Source organism: Pseudoliparis swirei, chromosome 13 (assembly GCF_029220125.1).
Source record: "Pseudoliparis swirei isolate HS2019 ecotype Mariana Trench chromosome 13, NWPU_hadal_v1, whole genome shotgun sequence".
In the NCBI taxonomy this organism is placed as follows: Eukaryota; Metazoa; Chordata; class Actinopteri; order Perciformes; family Liparidae; genus Pseudoliparis; species Pseudoliparis swirei.
In genome coordinates, this window is record NC_079400.1 from 22196996 (window position 1) to 22220877 (window position 23882).

The 23882-nt window shown below is 48.2% G+C and overlaps 3 protein-coding genes across 10 annotated transcripts; 1 reads left to right on the forward strand and 2 right to left on the reverse strand.

Annotated features, from left to right (window-relative positions):
- Positions 1 to 1196: 1196 nt before the first annotated feature.
- noc3l (NOC3-like DNA replication regulator) lies at positions 1197 to 4081 on the reverse strand. The gene is made up of 9 exons (XM_056430490.1): positions 3870 to 4081; positions 3046 to 3250; positions 2820 to 2946; positions 2372 to 2529; positions 2245 to 2310; positions 2035 to 2159; positions 1791 to 1952; positions 1446 to 1539; positions 1197 to 1375 (listed from the first exon to the last, which is right to left on the reverse strand). The coding sequence occupies exons 1-9, from the start codon at positions 3876 to 3878 to the stop codon at positions 1197 to 1199; spliced, it is 1125 nt and encodes a 374-aa protein (XP_056286465.1). The 5' UTR covers positions 3879 to 4081.
- Positions 4082 to 4282: 201 nt separating this feature from the next.
- Positions 4283 to 15054, reverse strand: LOC130203161 (TBC1 domain family member 12-like). Of its 8 annotated transcripts, XM_056429079.1 has the most exons (16): positions 14854 to 15054; positions 13515 to 13628; positions 12571 to 12622; positions 12374 to 12483; positions 11090 to 11224; positions 10864 to 10981; positions 9220 to 9322; positions 9090 to 9149; positions 7214 to 7275; positions 7077 to 7148; positions 5911 to 5992; positions 5167 to 5295; positions 4986 to 5095; positions 4762 to 4919; positions 4586 to 4689; positions 4283 to 4470 (listed from the first exon to the last, which is right to left on the reverse strand). In XM_056429079.1, exons 4-16 carry the CDS (start codon positions 12447 to 12449, stop codon positions 4432 to 4434), a joined length of 1248 nt encoding a protein of 415 aa, XP_056285054.1. In that variant the 5' UTR covers positions 12450 to 12483; positions 12571 to 12622; positions 13515 to 13628; positions 14854 to 15054; the 3' UTR covers positions 4283 to 4431. The 8 variants fall into 8 exon arrangements, with proteins under 8 accessions (XP_056285054.1, XP_056285059.1, XP_056285057.1 ...); XM_056429084.1 differs by lacking the exon at positions 13515 to 13628 and having other exon boundaries at positions 11142 to 11224; positions 12374 to 12477; XM_056429082.1 differs by lacking the exon at positions 13515 to 13628 and having other exon boundaries at positions 11142 to 11224.
- A 1478-nt stretch (positions 15055 to 16532) lies between these two features.
- LOC130203164 (uncharacterized) lies at positions 16533 to 20385 on the forward strand. The gene is made up of 6 exons (XM_056429087.1): positions 16533 to 16636; positions 18296 to 18424; positions 18504 to 18697; positions 19224 to 19371; positions 19566 to 19770; positions 19933 to 20385. Exons 2-6 carry the CDS (start codon positions 18320 to 18322, stop codon positions 20109 to 20111), a joined length of 831 nt encoding a protein of 276 aa, XP_056285062.1. The 5' UTR covers positions 16533 to 16636; positions 18296 to 18319; the 3' UTR covers positions 20112 to 20385.
- Positions 20386 to 23882: the final 3497 nt, after the last annotated feature.

Sequence of the window (23882 nt, forward strand, 5' to 3'; positions counted from 1 at the left end):
AAAGGAAAAAAAAAGGAACAAAAACAAAGGAAAAAAAAAAAACAAAACAAGGAACAAAAACAAAACAAACAAAACAAGGAACAAAACAAAACAAAACAAAAACAAAAACAAAACAAAACAGAGAACAGGGAAAAAAAAACAAGGTTTTAAAAACAAAGAGAAATTAAACAAAAACAAAGGAAAAAAACAAAACAAGGGAAAAAACAAAGTTAAACAAAAGGTTAAACAAAACAAAGGAAAAAACAAAAACAAGGAACAACAAACAGGGAAACAAAAACAAGGAAAAAAAACAAAAACAAACAGGAACAAAACAAAAACAAAACAAAAACAAGGGAAAAAAAACAAATACAAACAAAAACAAAGGACAAAACAAGGAACAAAAAAGGAAACAAAACAAAAACAAAACAAAACAGGAAACAAAAACAAAAGAACAACAAAAACAAAAACAGGAAAAAAAAACAGGAAAAAGGACAAAAACAAAAACAAAACAGGAAAAAAAACAAAACAGTAAAACAAAACAAAAGGTCAAAAAAAAAGGGGAAAAAAAACAAGGAACAAAGGAAAAAAACACAAAACAGAAAACAAGAAACAAGGAAAAAAAAAAAGACAAAACAAAGACAAAGAAACAAAACAAACACAAACAAAAAACAAAAGGACAAAACCCCCAAGAGGACAAAACAGAGAAAACAAAACAAAACAGGAACAAAACAGAAAACCCCTTTTTTTGGACAGGGCGGCCCGGGGCAGAAGTTTTGGGGGGGCCCAGGCCCCGGGACCCCGACCTAGGAACAGGGAGGAGCCAGGGGGGGCAGGGGGGGGGGGGGGGGGCATGGAAGGGGGGTGATTTGGACCCAGGGGCGTTTAAGTAGGAGACCCCGAGAGATAGGAGAGAGGGGGGAAGAGGAAGGAACAGAAGGACAGAAAGACATGAAGGATAAGCCCGGGGCAGAAGGCATAAGCCCCCCAAGAACAGAACCTGAAAGGAACAGGAACCGAAAGACAGAAGGAACCCCCGGAACCGAAAGACAGAAGGACCCCAAGGACATGAAAGACAGAAGGAACAGGGGAACCGAGGGAAAGAAGGACAAAGGGGCATGGAAAAAGGGAAGAAAAAGGAACAGGACATGAAAGACAGAAAGGAACAGTGAAAAAACCCCCCGAAGGAACAGTGAACCGAAAGGACCCCCCCAGAGAACTCACCCAGCAACGGAGTCGTTCATGAGGGGGACGAGGATGACGATGATGTTGTTGTGGAAGTTGAAGTGAGGAAGAGCGAGCAGCAGCTCACACAGGCAGCGCACGGCCACCTGCGCGAGGCCCAGGTAGGACCCAAAGCCCACGGCCTGGCTGCGCTTCTTCTTCGTCTGCTTCCAGTCTGCAGAGAGAGAGAGAGGTGTGAGTGAGAGAGTGAGTGAGTGAGTGAGTGAGAGTGTGAGTGTGAGTACCTCTGATGGTCTGCTCCAGGTCCTCCAGGTAGAACTTGTACTGACTCACCAAACCCTCCTCAAAGTCTCTGAGCTGCTGAGTCTCCTTCTTCACCTGCAGGACCACAAGACCATCAGAGAGAGAGAGAGAGAGAGAGACACACACACACACACACACACACACACACACACACACACACACACACACACACACACACACACACACACACACACACACACACACACACACACACACACACACACACACACACACACACACACACACACACACACACACACACACACACACACACACACACACACACACACACACACACACACACACACACACACACACACACACACCTTGGTGGCCTTCTCCTCTGGGGTCAGGGGCCGGATCCTGAAGGTGGGGGCCACATCTTTAAAGATCTCCATCAGTGAGACCAGCACCAGCTTCCTGACCGTCACGGCCACCGAGGGGTCGGCCTCCATGAGCATGCCCCGCAGCTCCTTGATCCTCTTGACCTGCACACACACACATCAGACCCTCTGCCCCCCCCCCAGGCTCACGTTGCTGTGGGGGTCTGACCCCCCCCCCCAGGCTCACGTTGCTGTGGGGGTCTGACACCACGGCGGCCCCCAGGCGGGCGATGCAGGTCTTCCTCTCGCTGATCTTGTGGCCCCGGAGCTCCTCCTGCTGCTCTGCCGTCAGCTCCTCACAGTCCTCTTGGTCTGGGGATGAGACCAGGAGGTCATCAGAGACCACAAGGACTCTGATGACCCTTCAGCAGGACCACGGGTCAAAGGTCACGCGTACCGTTGTCTAGCGCCTCCTCTTCAGGCTCCTCCTCCTCCTCCTCCTGGTCCTCCTGCTCTGGGACGACTACAAGCTCACACAGTCATTATTACGCCCTTATACTGGGGGGGGGGGGGGGGGGGGTTACCTCTCTCCACGCTGCGGGGCACCACCCCCCGCCGGTCCTTGATGGGCAGGAGGTGGATCACCTCCTTCTCCTCCATCCTCGCCAGCTTGCGGGGAACCTTCTCGTGGCCCCTCATCACCTCCGCGTTGCTCCTCTTCTTCCCCCCGAGCACCGGAGCGCTGGGCGGGAGACAAGTGATGACATCACCGTCAGGAGGAGCGCCGTGATGACATCACCGGCACGAGGAGCGCCGTGATGACATCACCGGCACGAGGAGCGCCGTGATGACATCACCGGCACGAGGAGCGCCGTGATGACATCACCGGCACGAGGAGCGCCGTGATGACATCACCGGCACGAGCGCTCGTTTTCCACACCTTCTCCTTCAGCGTGTTTTACATGTGTGTGTCTCTGTGTGTGTGTGTGTGTCTGTGTGTGTGTGTGTCTGTGTCTGTGTGTGTGTGGTTACCCTGACGACAGGTCCCTGGTGATGAAGGAGGCGTGGCCTGCCAGCTCCCTCATCCTCTGCAGGTCGTCCTCCTCCAGCATGTCAGTGGGCAGAGAGTCCAGGAACTCCTCCTCCTGCTGCTCCTCCTCTGTGGGCGGGGACAGGACACTGAGCAGTGCATTGTGGGAGGACACTGAGCAGTGCATTGTGGGAGGACACTGAGCAGTGCATTGTGGGAGGGACTCACCGGGGCTCTTGCGGTAGGTCTCCAGCGGCCGTGCGGTCCTAATGACCGTCTCCTTCACCGCCTGCCGCAGCTTCCTCGTCTCCTTCCTCTGCTGCCGGGCGCCGTGCGTCTGCTTCAGCTGCCGGTTCCTCGACTTGTTCTCCAGCTTCACGCCGCTCGTCTTCAGCAGACGGCGGAACGACGGGCGCCGCTTCTTAGAGCGCGGCTGGGGACGAACACAGCGTTAAGCCCCACCCCTCAGGCACGAAGACCCACAATGCAACAGCTTCTTCTGAAGTTAATGAGAAACATCCTAGTCCTAGTCCCAGACTCAGTCCTTGAGGGTTTAGTCTGAGTCCTTTATGAACGTAGTTAGTCAGCATTAGTTGCAGACTTTGCTCATACAGAATTACCCACAATTCATTGTGACACAGGGTTGCCATGGAGATGTAAACAAAAGGACACAATATTCATATTTACTCAGAAACATATTTATGTATTGGGGGGCAGGGACAGGATCCCTTAAACCCAGATTTGTATTTCTGTGAACTCGGAAACTTTAAATAAAGTTTGTTGAACAGTAGAAACAGAATTCAGTTAAAATCATAACGGAGCTCTTTAATTATAATAATATTACATTGACGGTTCTCCTCGGGCCGAGAAACCAGACTCGGGACTTTCCGTCAATACCAGAGGTTAACAACAACAACAACAACACTTAAACTAATACATTCATAATACTCGTCGAGAGGTTTCGTCCTCCGGGAGCGCGCCTGAACCTCGCGGCTCTCTGGAGTCGCGTGCTCCGTTACCGGGAGAAAGTCCCGGTTTTCCGGTGGACTTACCGGAGCCATGGCGGCAGCTACTCTCAGTTACCGTCCGAAGCTTCGGCCGAACTTCGATCTCCTTTCCCGGGTGAGCGAGACGAAACGTGTCGGTGTGTTTTGGTGGCAAAGTTTGTTACCACACGCGTGTCGACCGGAAGTCCGGGTTCAGCACGACGACCCGGAAGGACTCGATGGGATTAATGACGCGCAGCGCCCCCAGCGGCCGGAGGCCACACCACAGGACACAATATGCATTTCTTTTGTTTTGTATAGCCAGAAGTCATAAATATAATAAAGCATGTAGATACAGACAGTATTATGTATTAGTACATAATGTCATAAATATAATAAAGCATGTAGATAATAATAATAAAAACATGTTTTTGATTAAAAAGCACATTTCTATGATTAAATAAGGTACTGTCTAAACATGATGATGCAATAACTACAGACTTTAATGTGCAGGCACATTTAATAAATGCATGCATCTATTGGTTTGATAGTTCAGACTTTCACTTCTACTTTATTTATTTATCACAATCTGATTTAGAGTTTTAAATAAATATTATTATAATAATAATCAGCTGCTCCGCTCCGAGTCTCTGCACGACGACAACACCTGAGACACAAAGCCAAAATATATATATAAACATATTTATAATGTACATTTACATTTATTAAGTGTGTACTTATATATATATAATATATATATACGTGTGTACTTCATCATTTACCTGAGTCCACTTCCTGGTCCCGCTCAGCATGGGCGTGGCCGAGATGCAGGCGAACAGCCTATCAGAGAGCAGCTCCTCGTCGGGAAGGCGGGACAGGAAGTGAGCTGAGGAGGAGGAGGACGGGTTCAGGTTTAATGTCGAGAGGAGGAGGAGGAGCTCAGGTGAGGTGGGCTCACCGATGCAGACCAGGTCCAGCTGCAGCAGGAGGTCCTGGTAGAGCCTCAGGATCCCCAGAGCCGCTCTTAACAGGAACTCCTCCCCGTCCCGAAAGAACAGGTCCCAAATCCTGCAGGCCACGTCCAGGGGGAGGGGCTTCAGGTAGAGGGACCGGATCCTGGGGGGGGGGCAGTTAGACTCTGCTGGTCCACGCTGGAAGAGGACTACCTGAGGTCTGACTCACCAGTCCAGGAGGTAGAGGTCTGGGGTCACACCTGAATACTGGAAGTGAAGGAAGAGACGGGGAAGAGTCTCCTGGAAGAAGACCTGGAAGGCCCCGAAGTACCTGAGCACCTAGAGGGGGGGTCTGAGTCAACACTACTACAGAGACTGTTGGACCGGGTTCAGGACCGGTTCAGGCGTACCAGCTGGCGGTCCCCCCTGTAGAAGGCCAGCTGACAGGGTCTGTTGACCAGGTTGGAGAAGCTGATGAAGACCTCCACCTCCTCCTGGTTCAGGATCAACATGGCCGCCATGGAGGACATCCCCTGGACCTGGAGAGACAAGGAGGCGAAGAGACGAGGAGATGAGGAGACGAAGAGATGAGGAGACGAAGAGACAAAGAGACAAGGAGATGAGGAGACACAGAGTTGAAGAGAGAAGGAGACAAGGAGACGAAGATACAAGGAGACAAAGACACAAAGACACAAGGAGACAAGGAGATGAAGAGACAAGGAGATGAAGAGACTAGGGCTGAGTCTCCTCCCGGAGCCGGAGCCCTGGATGTCCTTCAGGCTCCGGGCTCCACCCTGACCCCAGCAGCACCAGAGCCCCGAGGCCCCGCATGGCGCCCTGCCAACGGGCACAACATGCAGAGGAAACGATGGACACGACTCGCCCTCAACGGGCGCCATCTTACGTAGCGGAGGAGGAGGAGCCCTTTCTACAGCTTCTCATTTCATTTATCAAACAATGGCGGACGAGATGCTCCGGTAGCACAAGCGGTCGACCACGGAGCTACAGACCGTCAGTTTCCACATGGGGTGGAGAAAGGTAAACAAGGGACAACAAGAGGGCAGGAAGTGCTTCATTTGGTCACTTTAAGTTTCACGGGTATCGTGAACAGATTTGCGTCCGTCACTCCGCCAAGTGGTGAACGTGAGAATTACATGTGAGACAGACTCATCAGACGGAGGCACTAAGATGTCAGTGGAGAGCAGCGGCCTCCAGAAAGGGTCCGGTAGACACAGCCTGTGAGACGAAGAGACAAGGAGATGAAGAGACAAGGAGACAAGGAGATGAAGTTACAAGGAGATGAAGATACGAAGAGACAAGGAGATGAAGATACAAAGAGATGAAGATACAAGGAGACAAAGAGACGAAGAGAAAAGGAGATGAAGAGACTAAGAGACAAGGAGACAAGGAGATGAAGAGACTTATGGTGTGTTCACACCGGACGCGTCAAAATGTCGCCGCGCGTCGAGATGACATGTAAAGTCAACGCACAGCTGCGTCGCTGCGTGTTTCCCAGCGAGCGCGTCAGACGCGTCTGAAGCAGCAGAACAGAGAGTTTGCCGCGGGGCGAACAGAGCGAACAGACGCAGCTCCTCGACGCGCGAGTTGAAATTTCCCAACTCCGGCAGCAAAGACGTGAGTCATAGTTGCGTCAGCCAATCAGCGTTGAGCAGCTCCGCTCGTCATCGTTCTGCCGGTTGAAAAAATGGAGGAACAGATTATTGTCGCCGTCTGTGGGCACCCCGAACTTTACGATACAACTCTGTATGCTTACCGAAACCGGAGCTATAAAGATAAAGCGTGGAACAAGGTCGGAGAAGCCGTGGGACTACCTGGTACGTTTTGAATGTATGTATTTGCTTTTATTCTCGCTATTTGTTGTACTTTACTATCAACCAACCGCCGGCATATGTGTTTCATGGCAGGAGATCTGCCGCCGGAGGTGGAAAAGCCTCAGAGACACGTATCAAAGAGAGAGAGAGAGAGCAGCGCAGTGGGAGAGCAGCTCGGTCCACTAAAGTGGAAGTACGCTGCGGTCCTGTGGTTCCTCGACCCATTTATGACCCGGACGCCAGCCTGGTGTGAACACACTTTTTCGGCCAGACTGTCAAGACTGCTGCGTCAGACGCGTAGAGAATTTTTTCTACGCGTCCGGTGTGAACGCACCATAAGAGACAAGGAGATGAAGATACAAGGAGATGAAGATACAAGGAGACAAAGAGACAAAGACACGAAGAGACAAAGAGACAAGGAGACAAGGAGACAAAGAGATTGTGTGTGTGCTTATGTGTATGTAGGGATGTGTGTGTGTGTGACTCACATATCCCACATCAGGTCTGTAGCAGGTGTAAGCTCCCAGAATGCTTTGCAGCAGGTCGTGATAAGGGCCGCCCTACAAAATAAAAGTCTGAGTTGACTTCCTGTCTGTCTCACCTGGTGGAGACGTGTCTGTCTCACCTGGTGGAAGACGAGCAGCGAGGGCAGCGTCCTGGACACGTCCCTGGAGACGAGCTGCCGGCCTGCAGGGGACACCACCAGGTGACACCACCAGGTGACACCACCAGGTAGACACCACCAGGTGACACCACCAGGTAACACCACCAGGTAACACCACCAGGTGACACCACCAGGTGACACCACCAGGTGACACCACCAGGTAGACACCACCAGGTAGACACCACCATGTAACACCACCAGGTGACACCACCATGTAACACCACCAGGTAGACACCACCAGGTGACACCACCAGGTAGACACCACCATGTAACACCACCAGGTAACACCACCAGGTGACACCACCAGGTAGACACCACCAGGTAGACACCACCAGGTGACACCACCATGTAACACCACCAGGTGACACCACCAGGTGACACCACCAGGTAGACACCACCAGGTAGACACCACCAGGTGACACCACCAGGTGACACCACCAGGTAGACACCACCATGTAACACCACCAGGTAACACCACCAGGTGACACCACCAGGTAGACACCACCAGGTAGACACCACCAGGTGACACCACCAGGTGACACCACCAGGTAGACACCACCATGTAACACCACCAGGTGACACCACCAGGTGACACCACCAGGTAGACACCACCAGGTAGACACCACCATGTAACACCACCAGGTAACACCACCAGGTGACACCACCAGGTAGACACCACCAGGTAGACACCACCAGGTGACACCACCAGGTGACACCACCAGGTGACACCACCATGTAACACCACCAGGTGACACCACCAGGTGACACCACCATGTAACACCACCAGGTGACACCACCAGGTAACACCACCAGGTAGACACCACCAGGTAACACCACCAGGTAGACACCACCAGGTAGACACCACCAGGTAGACACCACCAGGTGACACCACCAGGTGACACCACCAGGTAGACACCACCAGGTAGACACCACCAGGTAGACACCACCAGGTGACACCACCAGGTAACACCACCAGGTGACACCACCAGGTAACACCACCAGGTAACACCACCATGTAACACCACCAGGTGACACCACCAGGTAACACCACCAGGTAGACACCACCAGGTAACACCACCAGGTAGACACCACCAGGTAGACACCACCAGGTAGACACCACCAGGTAGACACCACCATGTAACACCACCAGGTGACACCACCAGGTAACACCACCAGGTAGACACCACCAGGTAGACACCACCAGGTAGACACCACCAGGTAGACACCACCAGGTAACACCACCAGGTAGACACCACCAGGTGACACCACCAGGTGACACCACCAGGTAGACACCACCAGGTGACACCACCAGGTGACACCACCAGGTAGACACCACCAGGTAACACCACCAGGTAACACCACCAGGTAACACCACCAGGTAGACACCACCAGGTAGACACCACCAGGTGACACCACCAGGTAGACACCACCAGGTAGACACCACCAGGTAACACCACCAGGTGACACCACCAGGTAGACACCACCAGGTAGACACCACCAGGTGACACCACCAGGTAACACCACCAGGTAGACACCACCAGGTAACACCACCAGGTAGACACCACCAGGTAACACCACCAGGTAACACCACCAGGTAGACACCACCAGGTAACACCACCAGGTGACACCACCAGGTAACACCACCAGGTGACACCACCAGGTAGACACCACCAGGTAACACCACCAGGTGACACCACCAGGTAACACCACCAGGTGACACCACCAGGTAGACACCACCAGGTAACACCACCAGGTGACACCACCAGGTAACACCACCAGGTAACACCACCAGGTAACACCACCAGGTAGAACCTCCATCGGCTCTGGTTTTATTTACCGTCGGTTTCACTGAGGCTCCACTTCTCCTTCGCTCTGGACAGGAAGATCTCATACAGCTCTGAGGAGGAGAAGGAGACTCAATAAAGAGGAAGAGCGTCAGCAGGAAGAGGAGGAGCAGAGTCACCTGCAGTGATGTTGAGCTCGTTTCCCAAAGCGAGGCTCCAGACCCGTCCTCGGACTCTCGGAGGTAAACCGCCCCACCACAAGTCCTGAGCCCGGGGACTAGACCTCCTAACACCATGACATCATCACAGACACCGTGACATCATCACAGAGACCGTGACATCATCACAGAGACCGTGACATCATCACAGACACAGTGACATCATCACAGACAGTGACATCATCACAGACACCGTGACATCATCACAGTGACATCATCACAGACACCGTGACATCATCACAGACACCGTGACATCATCACAGACACAGTGACATCATCACAGACCCAGTGACATCATCACAGTGACATCATCACAGTGACATCATCACAGACACCATGACATCATCACAGACACAGTGACATCATCACAGTGACATCATCACAGACACAGTGACATCATCACAGTGACATCATCACAGACACCGTGACATCATCACAGACACAGTGACATCATCACAGTGACATCATCACAGACACCGTGACATCATCACAGTGACATCATCACAGACACCGTGACATCATCACAGTGACATCATCACAGACACAGTGACATCATCACAGACACAGTGACATCATCACAGTGACATCATCACAGACACAGTGACATCATCACAGACACCGTGACATCATCACAGTGACATCATCACAGACACCGTGACATCATCACAGTGACATCATCACAGACACCGTGACATCATCACAGACACAGACACAGTGACATCATCACAGTGACATCATCACAGACACCGTGACATCATCACAGTGACATCATCACAGACACCGTGACATCATCACAGACAGTGACATCATCACAGACACAGTGACATCATCACAGACACCGTGACATCATCACAGTGACATCATCACAGTGACATCATCACAGACACAGTGACATCATCACAGACACCGTGACATCATCACAGTGACATCATCAAAGACACCGTGACATCATCACAGACACAGTGACATCATCACAGTGACATCATCACAGTGACATCATCACAGACACCGTGACATCATCACAGACAGTGACATCATCACAGACACCGTGACATCATCACAGACAGTGACATCATCACAGACACAGTGACATCATCACAGACACCGTGACATCATCACAGTGACATCATCACAGTGACATCATCACAGACACCGTGACATCATCACAGTGACATCATCACAGACACCGTGACATCATCACAGACACCGTGACATCATCACAGTGACATCATCACAGACACAGTGACATCATCACAGTGACATCATCACAGTGACATCATCACAGTGACATCATCACAGACAGTGACATCATCACAGACAGTGACATCATCACAGTGACATCATCACAGACAGTGACATCATCACAGTGACATCATCACAGACACCGTGACATCATCACAGACAGTGACATCATCACAGTGACATCATCACAGACACCGTGACATCATCACAGACAGTGACATCATCACAGTGACATCATCACAGACACCGTGACATCATCACCGTGACATCATCACAGACACAGTGACATCATCACCGTGACATCATCACAGACACCGTGACATCATCACAGACACCGTGACATCATCACAGTGACATCACCACCTACATGAGGGCCCAGTGGGGCAGGATGTGCAGGCTCCAGACCAGCGAGGTGTTGGACAGCACCTCCTCCTGTCGGAGCCGCTGCTCCTTCTGCTGCCGCCTCCTCTGCGCCTCCTTCAGCTCTGACAGAGACAAACAGACAGGAGCTGAGCATTATGGGTATTTTAGTTCAATATGTTCAACATTAACTGTTTTAAATGATTTATTGTGTTTCATTGAAGTCACATGACCTCCGTTAAGCTCCGCCCTGTTGGGAGGCGCAGCGGCTCCAATCAAACGCACCTCTCCTCTTGGCCGCGGACACCATCTGCTCGTGCTGCTGCCGGTGTCTCTGCGCCTCCTGCGAGGACTTGGCTGGGAGGCTCCTGCACAGGAAGAGATGCGACAGGAAGTGATGCGACAGGAAGAGATGCGACAGGAAGTGATGCGACAGGAAGAGATGCGACTGATGCGGCAGGAAGTGATGCGACAGGAAGTGATGCGACAGGAAGAGATGCGACAGGAAGTGATGCGACAGGAAGAGATGCGACAGGAAGTGATGCGACAGGAAGTGATGCGACAGGAAGTGATGCGACAGGAAGTGATGCGACAGGAAGTGATGCGACAGGAAGAGATGCGGCAGGAAGTGATGCGACAGGAAGTGATGCGACAGGAAGTGATGCGGCAGGAAGTGATGCGACAGGAAGTGATGCGACAGGAAGAGATGCGACAGGAAGAGATGCGACAGGAAGTGAAGGACAGGAAGTGATGGACAGGAAGTGGTGGACAGGAAGTGATGGACAGGAAGTGATGGACAGGAAGTGATGGACAGGAAGTGATGCGACAGGAAGTGATGCGACAGGAAGTGATGCGGCAGGAAGAGATGCGACAGGAAGACATGTGACAGGAAGTGTTGATACAGGAAGTGATGCAACAGGAAGAGATGCGACAGGAAGTGATGCGACAGGAAGAGATGTGACAGGAAGACATGCCACAGGAAGTGATGCCACAGGAAGACATGCCACAGGAAGTGATGCGACAGGAAGACATGCCACAGGAAGTGATGCGACAGGAAGACATGCCACAGGAAGACATGCCACAGGAAGTGATGCGACAGGAAGACATGCCACAGGAAGAGATGCGACAGGAAGTGATGCGACAGGAAGAGATGTGACAGGATGAGATGCGACAGGAAGAGATGCGACAGGAAGAGATGCGACAGGAAGTGATGCGACAGGAAGACATGCCACAGGAAGACATGCCACAGGAAGTGATGCGACAGGAAGTGATGCGACAGGAAGTGATGCGACAGGAAGTGATGCGACAGGAAGTGATGCGACAGGAAGACATGCGACAGGAAGACATGCGACAGGAAGTGTTGAGACAGGAAGAGATGCGACAGGAAGTGATGTGACAGGAAGAGATGCGACAGGAAGACATGCCACAGGAAGTGATGCCACAGGAAGACATGCCACAGGAAGACATGCCACAGGAAGTGATGCGACAGGAAGACATGCCACAGGAAGCGGTCGTACGGCGGACGGTCCTCCAAGATGAGCGCCGTGGTCGACGGCGGCCCGAACGCCGCCCTGCTCGGCCGCCCCGCGGCATGATGGGTAGGAGAGCTGCAGGCCGCCATCTGCTCCTGCAACGACGTCACCAGACCTCCTCAGATAGACCTTTACTTTGAAAAGGTGCTCCTTAAATACACTTTTATTTTGACAAGCAATACCTGCTGGATGACCTGAGGCTGTTTGGTGGGACTCCAGGAGGGGGGGGGCTGCCTGTGTACACACACACACACACACACACACACACAGAGAAACACACACACACACACAGAGAAACACACACACACACACACAGAGAGAGAAACACACACACACACACACAGAGAAACACACACACAAAGACACACACACACACACAGAGAAACACACACACACACACACACACACAGAGAAACACACACACACAGAGAAACACACACACACACACACAGAGAGAGAAACACACACACACACACACACACACACACAGAGAAACACACACACAAAGACACACACACACACAGAGAAACACACACACACACACAGAGAAACACACACACACTAGTATTGATCTGGTATAAAGTCATCTATAATTGGTCTGGTATTGGTCTGGTATTGGTCTGGTATTGGTCTGGTATTGATTTGGTATTGGTCTGGTATTGATCTGGTATTGATCTGGTATTGATCTGGTATTGGTCTTGTGATGTCATCAGAGGAAGAGTGCTTAATGGGAGGTACATTCCCTCCCGGTGGTTGCAGCAGGGACTACAACCAGCCGGGGTGAAAGACTACAATTCCCACTCAGCAGTGCAGGCGGAAGAAGGCAGCCGCCCAGCTGAAAAGGATGAAGCTGATGAGCCGGCGGGGAACTAGAGAGAGTCCGGGACATTATGTGTGTTGTTTCCACCGACGGGTGTTGGAGTTAAGTTTTGCCTTTTGTTTGATTTCGAAGAACCAAATTACAAAGACTTGGATTTAACGAAACCTTCGCCTGGCGTCTTGATTTGTGCACCCACGCCTCACGATCCCGTCCTCTAAAGACATCACAGTCTGGTATTGGTCTGGTATTGATCTGGTATTGGTCTGGTATTGATATTGGTCTGGTATTGGTCTGGTATTGGTTCACCTGTTATACTGGGCGAGGCCCGGCCTCCTGGAATGCAGCTTAGACCGTGACTCTGCGTGGTCCTGGACCAGCTGACCTGGGGCGCTCTACCTGTGGCCGCTCTCGTAAGTGTTCCTGTGGCGAGGGGGGGGGCGGGGCTCAGCACTGAAGGGGTCCTCGTCAGAGGTCTCCTCCCCCTCCTGGGGGTCTGGAGACGGGGGTGCAGAGCAGGAGGACTTGTCTGTAGCCCCACAGCGGTTAACCTTTGACCCCCCGTTTGAGCCCGCCGACCAACACTTGACTTCCACTCTTGTTTGGGAGGCAGCTTCTGATTGGTCGAGCAACGACATGGGCGGAGGAGGCGGGTTCACACGGCGAGGACTCGTCTGCAGTGGTTATCGACGAAGAGGACGCCTCTTCGCTTCTTTCCATTTCACTCCAACAGCAACACTTATTGTCTTTGAAGGGAAAAGCTCATTAAGCATCCATCCATCCATTATCAACACCGCTTCGTCCTCATTCGGGTCGCTGGAGCCGATCCCAGCTGACAGGGCGAAGGCAGGGGACACCCTGGACAGGCCACCAGTCCATCCAGGGCCCACATAGAGACTGACAACCAGTCACTCTCACATTCACACCTACGGGACATTTAGAGATCAGTTAACCTGCTGCATGTCTTTGGACTGTGGGAGGAAGCCGGAGAACCCGGAGGGAACCCACGCTGCCACGGGGAGAACATGCTCCACACAGAAGGACCGCCCACACCGGGAATAGAACCCACGCCCTCTTGCTCTGAGGCGACAGTGCTAGCCACTACACCACCGTGCATCATCAGTTGATATTTCATTTTGAAAGGCAAGCCCTGAACTCCTCTTTGTGTGTGACTGCACAATGTTCCAGGAGATCTTTGAGGATTCATTCATCATGTTGGCTACTTTTCATTTTGAACAGTCAGGCTGGTTTTCCATCATTTTATTAATAACGTGTCGTTCAGCTGATATACCGAAGGTTTCCAGTCATGTCATATTACTAGTGCTGTGAAAAATAACGCGTTAATTCAATTACAGGTTTAACTAGTTGTTGTTTTTTAACGCATTTAACGCATGCGCAGAATGAGCTTCCAATCCGTCTGTTGTTGGTCGTCTCTCCAGCAGCATGTCATTCTGTCTCTAGTGTCGCGTTAACACGACTCCGATCTCCGTCTCGCGCCGCAGAGCTCGGATGCCGGCGTGTGCGCGCACATCGGGACGAAAAAAAGTCGCTTGCACCCCCCCCCCCCTCCCTTATTTTGAAGGCCAGCCCCGCTGGTTTCCAGTCATATTTTATTTTGAAGGCCAGGCTAGTTTCCGGTCCCACTCACCTCTCTGGAGCTTGTCAGCGCTGCTCGGCAGAAACAAACGCGGCTGCGACGCCTCGTCCTCGGCGAAGAGACAGCGGAGTCCTCCGCAGCGTCACGCCGGGACACGAAGCCCTCGGGCCGGCAGAGGGGCGGTCGGCGGGCCGGTGTGGGCGGCTCTCATCCCTGGCGGTGACAGGTCTCGGGGCGGAGGCGCTATATTGACGTAGGTACGTCATTACGTCAGCGTGACGTCAGACGTAATGACGAGGATCAACATTGAATTCAGTGTAAACTTTCCGATATATATATATTTTAAATGATTCTTCATGTATTATATAATATCTATACATCTATGAACATGGCTAATACAGGCTGAAAGATACGACTTACATGTTGTATACATTTGCTTTGATGCTGCTGCTGTTGTTGTTGTGGTTGTGAGCAGTTTTGCACTTTATTACGAGTTATATTATTATTACTACAATAAACTTTTTGTTGGACAAGAGAGAAGCTTTCAGATCTTCTGTTTGCACAAAGTGACAAAACCGATGACGTTGAATATTATATATTATATATATACATACATTAGATCTAGTAACTATATTATTTTCGTTCAAGAAAGAAAAGCACTGAATTTAACTTCTTTTAGTTGTCTCTATATTTAAAGTTGCTCAAAGCTGATTTAAATGTTTATTTGACAACAAATGCAAAATATAAATCGATAAAATACATCAATGTGCATGGTCCACTTCCTGTCTAAGCCCCGCCCCTCACGCGTAGCCACACTTGTGCAGCGTCAGGTTGCGCCGGTCCGCGTACGTCTTCCCGCAGCGGTCACAGGTCCGTGTACGTAATGTTATTTCGTTTTTTCGTTTCATTCCAAATACGGAATACGGAAATCACGTGGTTTTTTCGTTTTCCGTTTGAAAACCAAAAACGGAATACCACCTCCGTATTTCGTTTCTGCTGTCTGAAACCAAAAACGACAGAACGGAAGTGCTTAAAATGAAGTCAAAATAAAAGCCAGTGATACATATTCGTATTAACCTTAGAAGAATATTAATTAATCAATATAAAGAATAAATAATTAAACGGGGATATTTTAACGATGCAAACACATAGCAGGGTAACGTTAGAAGAATATTAATTTGTCAATATAAAGAATAAAGAATTAAACCTGGATATGTTAGCGACAGTGGTGACGACGGGAAGTTTAATATTCATGTACACAGCAAGAATCACCTTCTCACTGTGTGTGTGTGTGTGTGTGTGTGTGTGTGTGTGTGTGTGTGTGTGTGTGTGTGTGTGTGTGTGTGTGTGTGTGTGTGTGTGTGTGTGTGTGTGTGTGTGTGTGTGTGTGTGTGTGTGTTTTGAAACATAGTTGGAGGGAGCAAGAAAGACTGTCCCACATTTACAAAGAAACAAATGGTCAATTTGACCCGCCACATAACAGGAGGGTTAAATGTAGTTGACACTACAAAGGGTTGCATTTTGGGTAACTGAGTTTATTCTGTGTTTATCTCCCGCAGTAGACGTGTTTAGGTTTGCTACTGCTATATAGACCCTTTTGCACTGAAGCCCGCAAGATGGACTCCAGCCTGTTACCTTACTTAGATATTGTACAACAAATGATGCATAGTGGCTGTAGTGATGTGGACATAAAAAAACACTTGATATTTGAATGTGGCTTATGAGAGGAACGTCCGTGGCCAATATTCGGAAGTTTTGTAAAGACCACGGGTTAAAAAGACAGCGAGTGACGGACCAACAACTTGAAGCTGCAGTCTCCAATGCAATAACACAGGTAGGGTGCAGTTAATTTATTTGCGCGAAAAAATGCATACAACGAAACTATAAGTGTGTGTAAGGTTAGTATGTTATACTTTAACCCTCCTGTTATGTTCGTTTCTTACATACAGTGTTGTGTAGGGCGAGGTTTGGACCCAAACGCAGCAGGCAGAGTTTCAAAATAAAAAGGTTTCTTTAATTGTTCACTGAGCAGAACCACAGTCTGGCAACAGGAGAGAAACAACAGGAACAAGAACCAGACAGGAACAAAAACGACCAGACACCGAACAAGCAGAAGGACACAGGCTAAATACACTGGGGAAACGAGACACAGGTGGAGACACAGGTGGAAACAATCAGGGCGTGGCTGGGAACAATCAGGAACGAAATAGACAAGCACAGGGAACGAAGCACAGGGAAACAGGAAACAAGACAGGGACTTCAAAACAAAACAGGAAACACTCTAAATCATAACATACAGCCGTCATGCTCCCGGGTCAGTTTGACCCAAAAGTGGTCAGAAACAAAAACATCCTAATAACTATAGTTTGTACCTCATCACCAACACCATTACTAACAATCCAATCAGTTTTTAGTGGAATTGAGTTATCCACCCCTCCATAGATTTTATGAAAAATACATGTTCAAACAATTTTTTAGGTACATTGAAAAAATCTAAATCTAAATTAAATTGCATTAGTTTACTATAACATGTATATTCTCCTACATTTTATTACCATTTAGTAGAACAATTTCATGGGGTGATGTAGATAAATAGAGATGAGACACCTGTGTTCAGGGTCATAATGACCCGCCCACTAAAAATCAAGCCAAATGAGTCATAAAGGATTTGTATTGAAAGTAAACTTTAGTTATGTTCATTTATAGTGTTGATATGCATACATTATGTTATAAAAGATGACCAAAGGCCAGCACATAGTCATCCTCTTGGTGCAGTCGTATGGATCTGCAGAACTGTCACTCTTGCCTGTCTGAGTGTGTGTCACTCTCAGTCACCCAGTCTATTAGAAGTACTAGAGCACCATATTTATGAGGAGAGACATGAAAGAAAGCCTTACCTTAGTGTCCCATGTCCAATAAAGGTGTATTTAGGGGGGAAATGAGAAACATTTGTAAAGTGTGGTTCTCGTGGGGTGATGGCACACAGGCAGGATATAGATGGTTCATACAAACAGATGGTAAGAAAGACTGTCCCACATTTACAAAGAGGGGGGGGGGGGGGGGACTCCATAATAGCTATTGTATTTAGTAGTTATATAGTTATTGTAACACGGTCCGAAAACTGTGCAGCTCCACGCAGCTCCAGCCGCAAATACCTGCCGTAAAGTGTGATCCATGTGACGTCATTCTGTAACTTGCTTGTATTTATTACAATAACAAATGATCACGACATCTTTTAACATTAAAGTTAGACACAGATCTGATTAAAGGTCAACATCTGAATCCCACTAAATAATGTAGCCTACTGCTAATTAAATTTGCCTCTTACAACTATGAAAATGTATCGAGTAAAACATGTTTAAACTGCAACTAGTTTTCATAATCATCTATAATTCAAAACACTTAACAATTAATAGTAATTTAATTGGAGTTGAAGTTGACATTTCATGGCTTAACATTACAATGCAACATGTGTTCCTTTCTTTATCTTCAGGGTGGTCCTACCTATGGCAGGAAAATGATGACTGGGAGTCTTGCAGCTGCAGGTGTCTTTGCATCAGAGGGTCGTGTTGGAGCTGTTTTGCGCAACATTCACCCACCTTACCATAAGGCACGATGCCAGGTTTTTTCTTTCTTTCTCAAATTAGAATATGTTGTGCTATTCAATAAGGTCATGATGTTCTTTTTTGTCTGTGTTTAAGGGAGCAAGGAACCTCAACCCTCTTCCTTACCATGCAGCCTATGTGGGTCACAAAATCCACATGGACCAAAATGAGAAGATTGTCATGTTTGGCGTGACTCATGTGCTGGCAATAGATGGCTTCTCCAGCAAAATTGTTGGACAAGCTACTATGCCTGTAAAGAACAACCTCACCATCTACAATGACGTTTACAGGTAATTGAAAAGACTGTTGTCCTTGTACCCTAAACATTACAAATCATCCCCATTTTATGAGGTGTTTTAACAGGGTGTCCGTGGGTCCTTAAAAACAAAAAAATGCATTTAAAATGAAATATCTTACAATTTCTTGAATACCATTTTGTCAGCTCTGAAAAATTTACTTGATTAGGAAGAGACGCACATTTTCGAAAGTGGATTTAAATTCAATATGGCTTGTTAATGTATTAAAAGAAAATGCTCAACTTAAGTGGGATTAGTCGCATGTGAAAACCTTCATAATATATTTTGTTTTAGTTTGGATTTGAATCAACGTATTAAATTGCATTCATATTGGTCTAAAAAAGGACTTAAATTAAACTTATTGAAAACTACAGAAACCCTTTTTAAGCAGCAAGTTACAACTCATCTCACCTCATCAGTACCTGATAACACAAGACCTACTACACATTTTGTAAATGTATCTGACACCATTAGCCTTACCCTCCATACTGCTGTCTGCCAATGTTATGTTTTCTTGCAGGAGTGCAGTAATGGAATATGGGATGTGGGACCAGGTCAGAGTGGATCATGGAAAGGAGTTCTACCTCACTCTTTTCATGCAGGAGAAGTTGGCCAGCCACCGCCACAACACTGAAAGGCCACCATATCTCCAAACACCATCGACAAAGGTGATCGACATACAATGGTTTAGCTGATTATAAAGTTAATCAACATGTAATTAAATAACTATTTCACACTTTCATTAATTATTCAGAATGGTTAACTGAAGATATTGAAATGTGTGAAAGTAAGTTAGTCTGGGGGGGCGGGGAAAATATTTGTTTATCAAGAATCTGAAAATGTCTCTATTTTGCAATGACAGAATGACAGAATCGAGAGAATCTGGCCAGAAGCCAACAACCGGGTTCACTACCCGTTGAAAGCTGCATTGGTCCAACTGGTGGATCAGGAGGAGCTGGACATGGAGGACCAGATGACTCGGTTCTGTGTGTCATCTTTGACATGCCAGTTGGCCCAGATCGGTGTTAACCGAACTGTGCAAGCATGGAATGCACACAGGATTCCTGGTATGTCTTCGGGTTGGTCTTTCAAGCCTTTTTTAATGTGAATAATTATTTTCAAAATGTTTTACTATTGAATGTTTCTTAAACATGTTGAATCAAATACTAGAAGGAGCATGTTGCAATACATGGCATGGTTGTGACAGCCACATTGAATTATTATTACAGGGAGGGGGATACCAAATGACTTGGCCAGAGATGGATGCCCAAAGAAGCTGTCGACAGACCTTTTGCCAAATGCATCTGTGGCTGCAGACTGGTACGACCAGGAAGTGGGCTCACTGACAGAGTGTCAGACTTTGGCACCAACCCATTTCCAAGTTTACAGGACCAGGAAGCTGCAGTGAGGGGATTTGCTCTGCAGTGCCCTGATACAAGTGGACTGCTGGACAATGCAGTGAATAATCTGCCACAACCGTTCAAAGATGGACTCAAAGGCCTCATCGACATCTCAAGGAGAAGTTGTCAACGCTGATGTTTTTGTGTGTGTCTAAGTTGTTATTGTCTGTGCTTTTTAATTGGTTCAACTGACGGAATGTTTTTTTCTTTTCTTCAAATGTTGGGGGTCTAAAGGGAGAAATATGTTCTTTTTGAATAAACACTTCTGTTGTCTTCAAAGTCTGGCACGAATTTCATTTTTAATCTGTAACACCAACGATTGATAGTGACACGGTGTGTTGACCCCCTGCCAGTGTGAGCAAGGCACTGATGGCTTGTTCAGTGACCTCTGACCTAGGTAACAAACGTACACCCCAAAATATACACACACAAGACGGTTGCAGCCGGTTTCGGGCGGTGAAGCCATGATAACTTCATACATCAGCCACCATCGTATCACTTGTTTCAGGCTCATAAGTCGGTCTCCCTGACAGCCGGACATCAGATTTGGACCCAGTGTGAAGGTTTCCCACTGGAGGAGAACCCCGATGTGGTTGGGAAGCTCGCTTGTTTATGAAGGGCAGCTTAAGGACCCTGACACCCTCAGTTTGGATGTCAATCTGACACCTCTTGCTTCACTCAGAACACAGATGATGTCTGAGACGACGTACAACAGCATCATGAAGTGTGACATCGACATCCGGAAGGATCTCTAGGCCAACAGCGTCCTAACCCCTAACCCTAACCCTGTCGGGCGGCAGCACCATGAAGATCAAGGTGAGGCCCGACCTCTGACCTCTGACCTTGTCCCCAGATCATCGCCCCCCGGAGAGGAAGTACTCGGTGTGGATCGGCGGCTCCATCCTGGCCTCAGCAAGCAGGAGTACGAGGAGGCGGGGCCTAGCATCGTGCACAGGAAGTGCTTCTAGAACCCCCCCCCCCACACACACATATAACCCCCCCCCACACACATATAACCCCCACACACACATATAACCCCCCCACACACATATAACCCCCCCACACACATATAACCCCCACACACATATAACCCCCCACACATATAACATATGACATTGAGCATTTGAACGTCTTCCCACAGAATCCTCTTCTGTCAGACCACAACCTCATAACTTTTGAATTTATACTACCGGAGTGTACTCCGTTAGTCAAAAGTTTCTACACTAGATGTCTAACTGATAGTGCTGTAGCTAAATTTAAAGAAGCGATTCCTTCTGTATTTGATTCGATACCACGTCTCAATATAACAGAGGACTCCTGGTCTAACTTTAGTCCGTCCCAGATTGATCATCTTGTTGACAGTGCCATAGGCTCTCTGAGAATGACACTGGACTCGATAGCCCTCTGAAGAAGAAGACAGTGAGGAAGAGGAGGTTTGCTCCTAACCCTCAGACCCGCAAACTGAAGCAACGTCACGAAAGCTTGAACACATATGGCGTTCAACTAATCTCAAGAATCCCGCTTAGTTTGGCGAGATAGTCTTAAAACATATAAGAAGGCCTCCGTAATGCCAGAGCAGCCTATTACTCATCAATAATAGAAAAAATAAAACAACCCCAGGTTTCTCTTCAGCACTGTAGCCAGGCTGACAGAGAGTCACAGCCTGTGGAGCCGAGCATTCCTATAAACCTCAGTGGTAATGACTTTATGAACTTTTAATGAAAAGATTTTAACTATTAGGACAAGATTAATAATCTTGCCCATAACCAGTGCCAATCTGTTCTCAAGTGAATGGCCTTGGAAACCGGCGTAGGCCCTGGTGTATATATGGAGGGATGTTCTCCTATCAACCGTGACCAATTATTTTCAACGGTTTCTACTTGAACACGCTACCTGTCTCTTGGACCCCATCCCGACGAGGCTGCTTAAAGACGTTTTGCCTTTAATTGGCGGCTCTCTATTAGATATTATCAATGTGTCTCTGCTAACAGGCCACGTGCCACACTCCTTCAAGGTGGCTGTTATTAATCCCCTCCTGAACAAGCCCACTCGGGATGCAGAGGTATTGGCTAACTACAGACCGATCTCTAACCTCCTTCCTCTCCAAGATCCTTGAGAAAGTGGTCGCAAATCAGTTGTGCGACTTTCACATCATAATAGTTTATTTGAGAAATTTCAATCAGGATTTAGAAAACACCACAGCACCGAGACGGCACTGGTGAAATTACAAATGACCTCTTAATGGCAGCAGATAAAGGACTCCTCTGTCCTGGTCTTGTTAGACCTTAGTGCTGCATTCGACACCATTGACCATGACATCCTGTTACAGAGACTGGAGCAGTCGATTGGCATTTCAGGCACGGCACTAATTTGGTTTAAATCCTATTTATCAGATCGATCTCAGTTTGTATTTGTAAACGATGACGCCTCGGTAACCACCAACGTTAATCACGGAGTTCCACAAGGTTCTGTGCTTGGACCAATTTTATTTACCTTATACATGCTTCCTTTGGGCAATATTATCAGGAAACACTCCATAAACTTTCATTGTTATGCAGATGACACTCAACTATATTTATCGATAAAACCAGAGGAGAGCAACCAACTCTGTAAAATTCAAGCATGTCTTAAAGACATAAAAACATGGATGACCTGCAACTTTGATGTTAAACTCAGACAAAACCAAGTAATTTTAATCGGCCCTGAGCACCTCAGAGATCAATTATCTGGTGATGTGGATTCTGTAGACGGCATTGCCCTGGCATCCAACACCACTGTAAAGAATCTTGGCGTTATCTTTGATCGGGACTTGTCCTTTAACTCCCACGTAAAGCAAATCTCAAGGACTGCATTCTTTCATCTACGTAATATTTCAAAAATCAGGCACATCTTGTCTCAAAAAGATGCAGAAAAATTGGTTCACGCTGCTCACATTTGAGACTGGATTACTGCAACTCCTTATTATCAGGCTGCTCTAATAAATCTCTTAGGTCCCTCCAGTTGATCCAGAATGCTGCAGCTCGTGTTCTCACTAAAACCAAGAAAAGAGATCACATCACTCCTGCACTAGCTGCTCTGCACTGGCTCCCAGTAAAATCAAGAATCACTTTTAAAATTCTTCTCTTAACCTACAAAGCCTTGATTGGTGATGTTCCATCATATCTTAAGCAGCTTGTCGCACTATATTGCCCCACTGAGAGCCACGCTCACTAAATGCGGGACTACTTGTAGTTCCTAGAGTCTTAAAAAGTAGAATGGGAGCCAGAGCCTTTAGTTATCAAGCTCCTCTTTATGGAACCAGCTTCCAATTTCAGTCCGGGAGGCAGACACAGTCACCTCGCTAAGAGTAGACTTAAGACCTTCCTCTTGACAGAGTTTATAGTTAGGGCTGAATCAGGTTTGCCCTGGTCCAGCCCCTTGATATGCTGCTATAGGCTTATAGCTGCCGGGGACGTTTAGGATGCACTGAGTACCTATCTCCTCTTTTTCTCTCCTTAAGGATGAATTTTCATTTCTCAATCACACGTTAATAACTCTGCTTTCTCCCGGAGTCCTTGTGACTTCACGTCTCATGGGGTCATCGGACCCTATGAGACGGCATAGATCCTATCTGCTGATGGATCATCGAGGTCGTGGAATTCCTGCTCCTGACTACGCCACTGTCCTGTTGAGACTCCGCCCACTCCTCCTCCCCACCGCCATCTGCCTGATGGATCGTGGAGGTCTCCATCGTGGAATATGCCTACTATGAACTATTCATACACTCTGTCACATTCATT

What these genes read in the sequence shown, in the direction of transcription:
- noc3l (XM_056430490.1), bottom strand. An exon ending in ACCAGGGACCTGTCGTCAGG is followed by an intron (nt 2,530 to 2,819) that starts GTAACCACACAC and finishes TCTCCCGCCCAG; the next exon opens with CGCTCCGGTGCTCGGGGGGA. An exon ending in TGTCAGACCCCCACAGCAAC is followed by an intron (nt 1,953 to 2,034) that starts GTGAGCCTGGGG and finishes GTGTGTGTGCAG; the next exon opens with GTCAAGAGGATCAAGGAGCT.
- LOC130203161 (XM_056429080.1), bottom strand. Translation starts at nt 12,449, where the DNA reads ATGCCGCGGGGCGGCCGAGCAGGGCGGCGTTCGGGCCGCCGTCGACCA. An exon ending in ATCTTGGAGGACCGTCCGCC is followed by an intron (nt 11,225 to 12,373) that starts GTACGACCGCTT and finishes CTTCCTGTGCAG; the next exon opens with GAGCCTCCCAGCCAAGTCCT. An exon ending in CTGATGAGTCTGTCTCACAT is followed by an intron (nt 5,296 to 5,910) that starts GTAATTCTCACG and finishes TTGTCTCTCCAG; the next exon opens with GTCCAGGGGATGTCCTCCAT.
- LOC130203164 (XM_056429087.1), top strand. Translation starts at nt 18,320, where the DNA reads ATGATGACTGGGAGTCTTGCAGCTGCAGGTGTCTTTGCATCAGAGGGT. An exon ending in TCCAAACACCATCGACAAAG is followed by an intron (nt 19,372 to 19,565) that starts GTGATCGACATA and finishes TTGCAATGACAG; the next exon opens with AATGACAGAATCGAGAGAAT. An exon ending in GAATGCACACAGGATTCCTG is followed by an intron (nt 19,771 to 19,932) that starts GTATGTCTTCGG and finishes TTATTATTACAG; the next exon opens with GGAGGGGGATACCAAATGAC.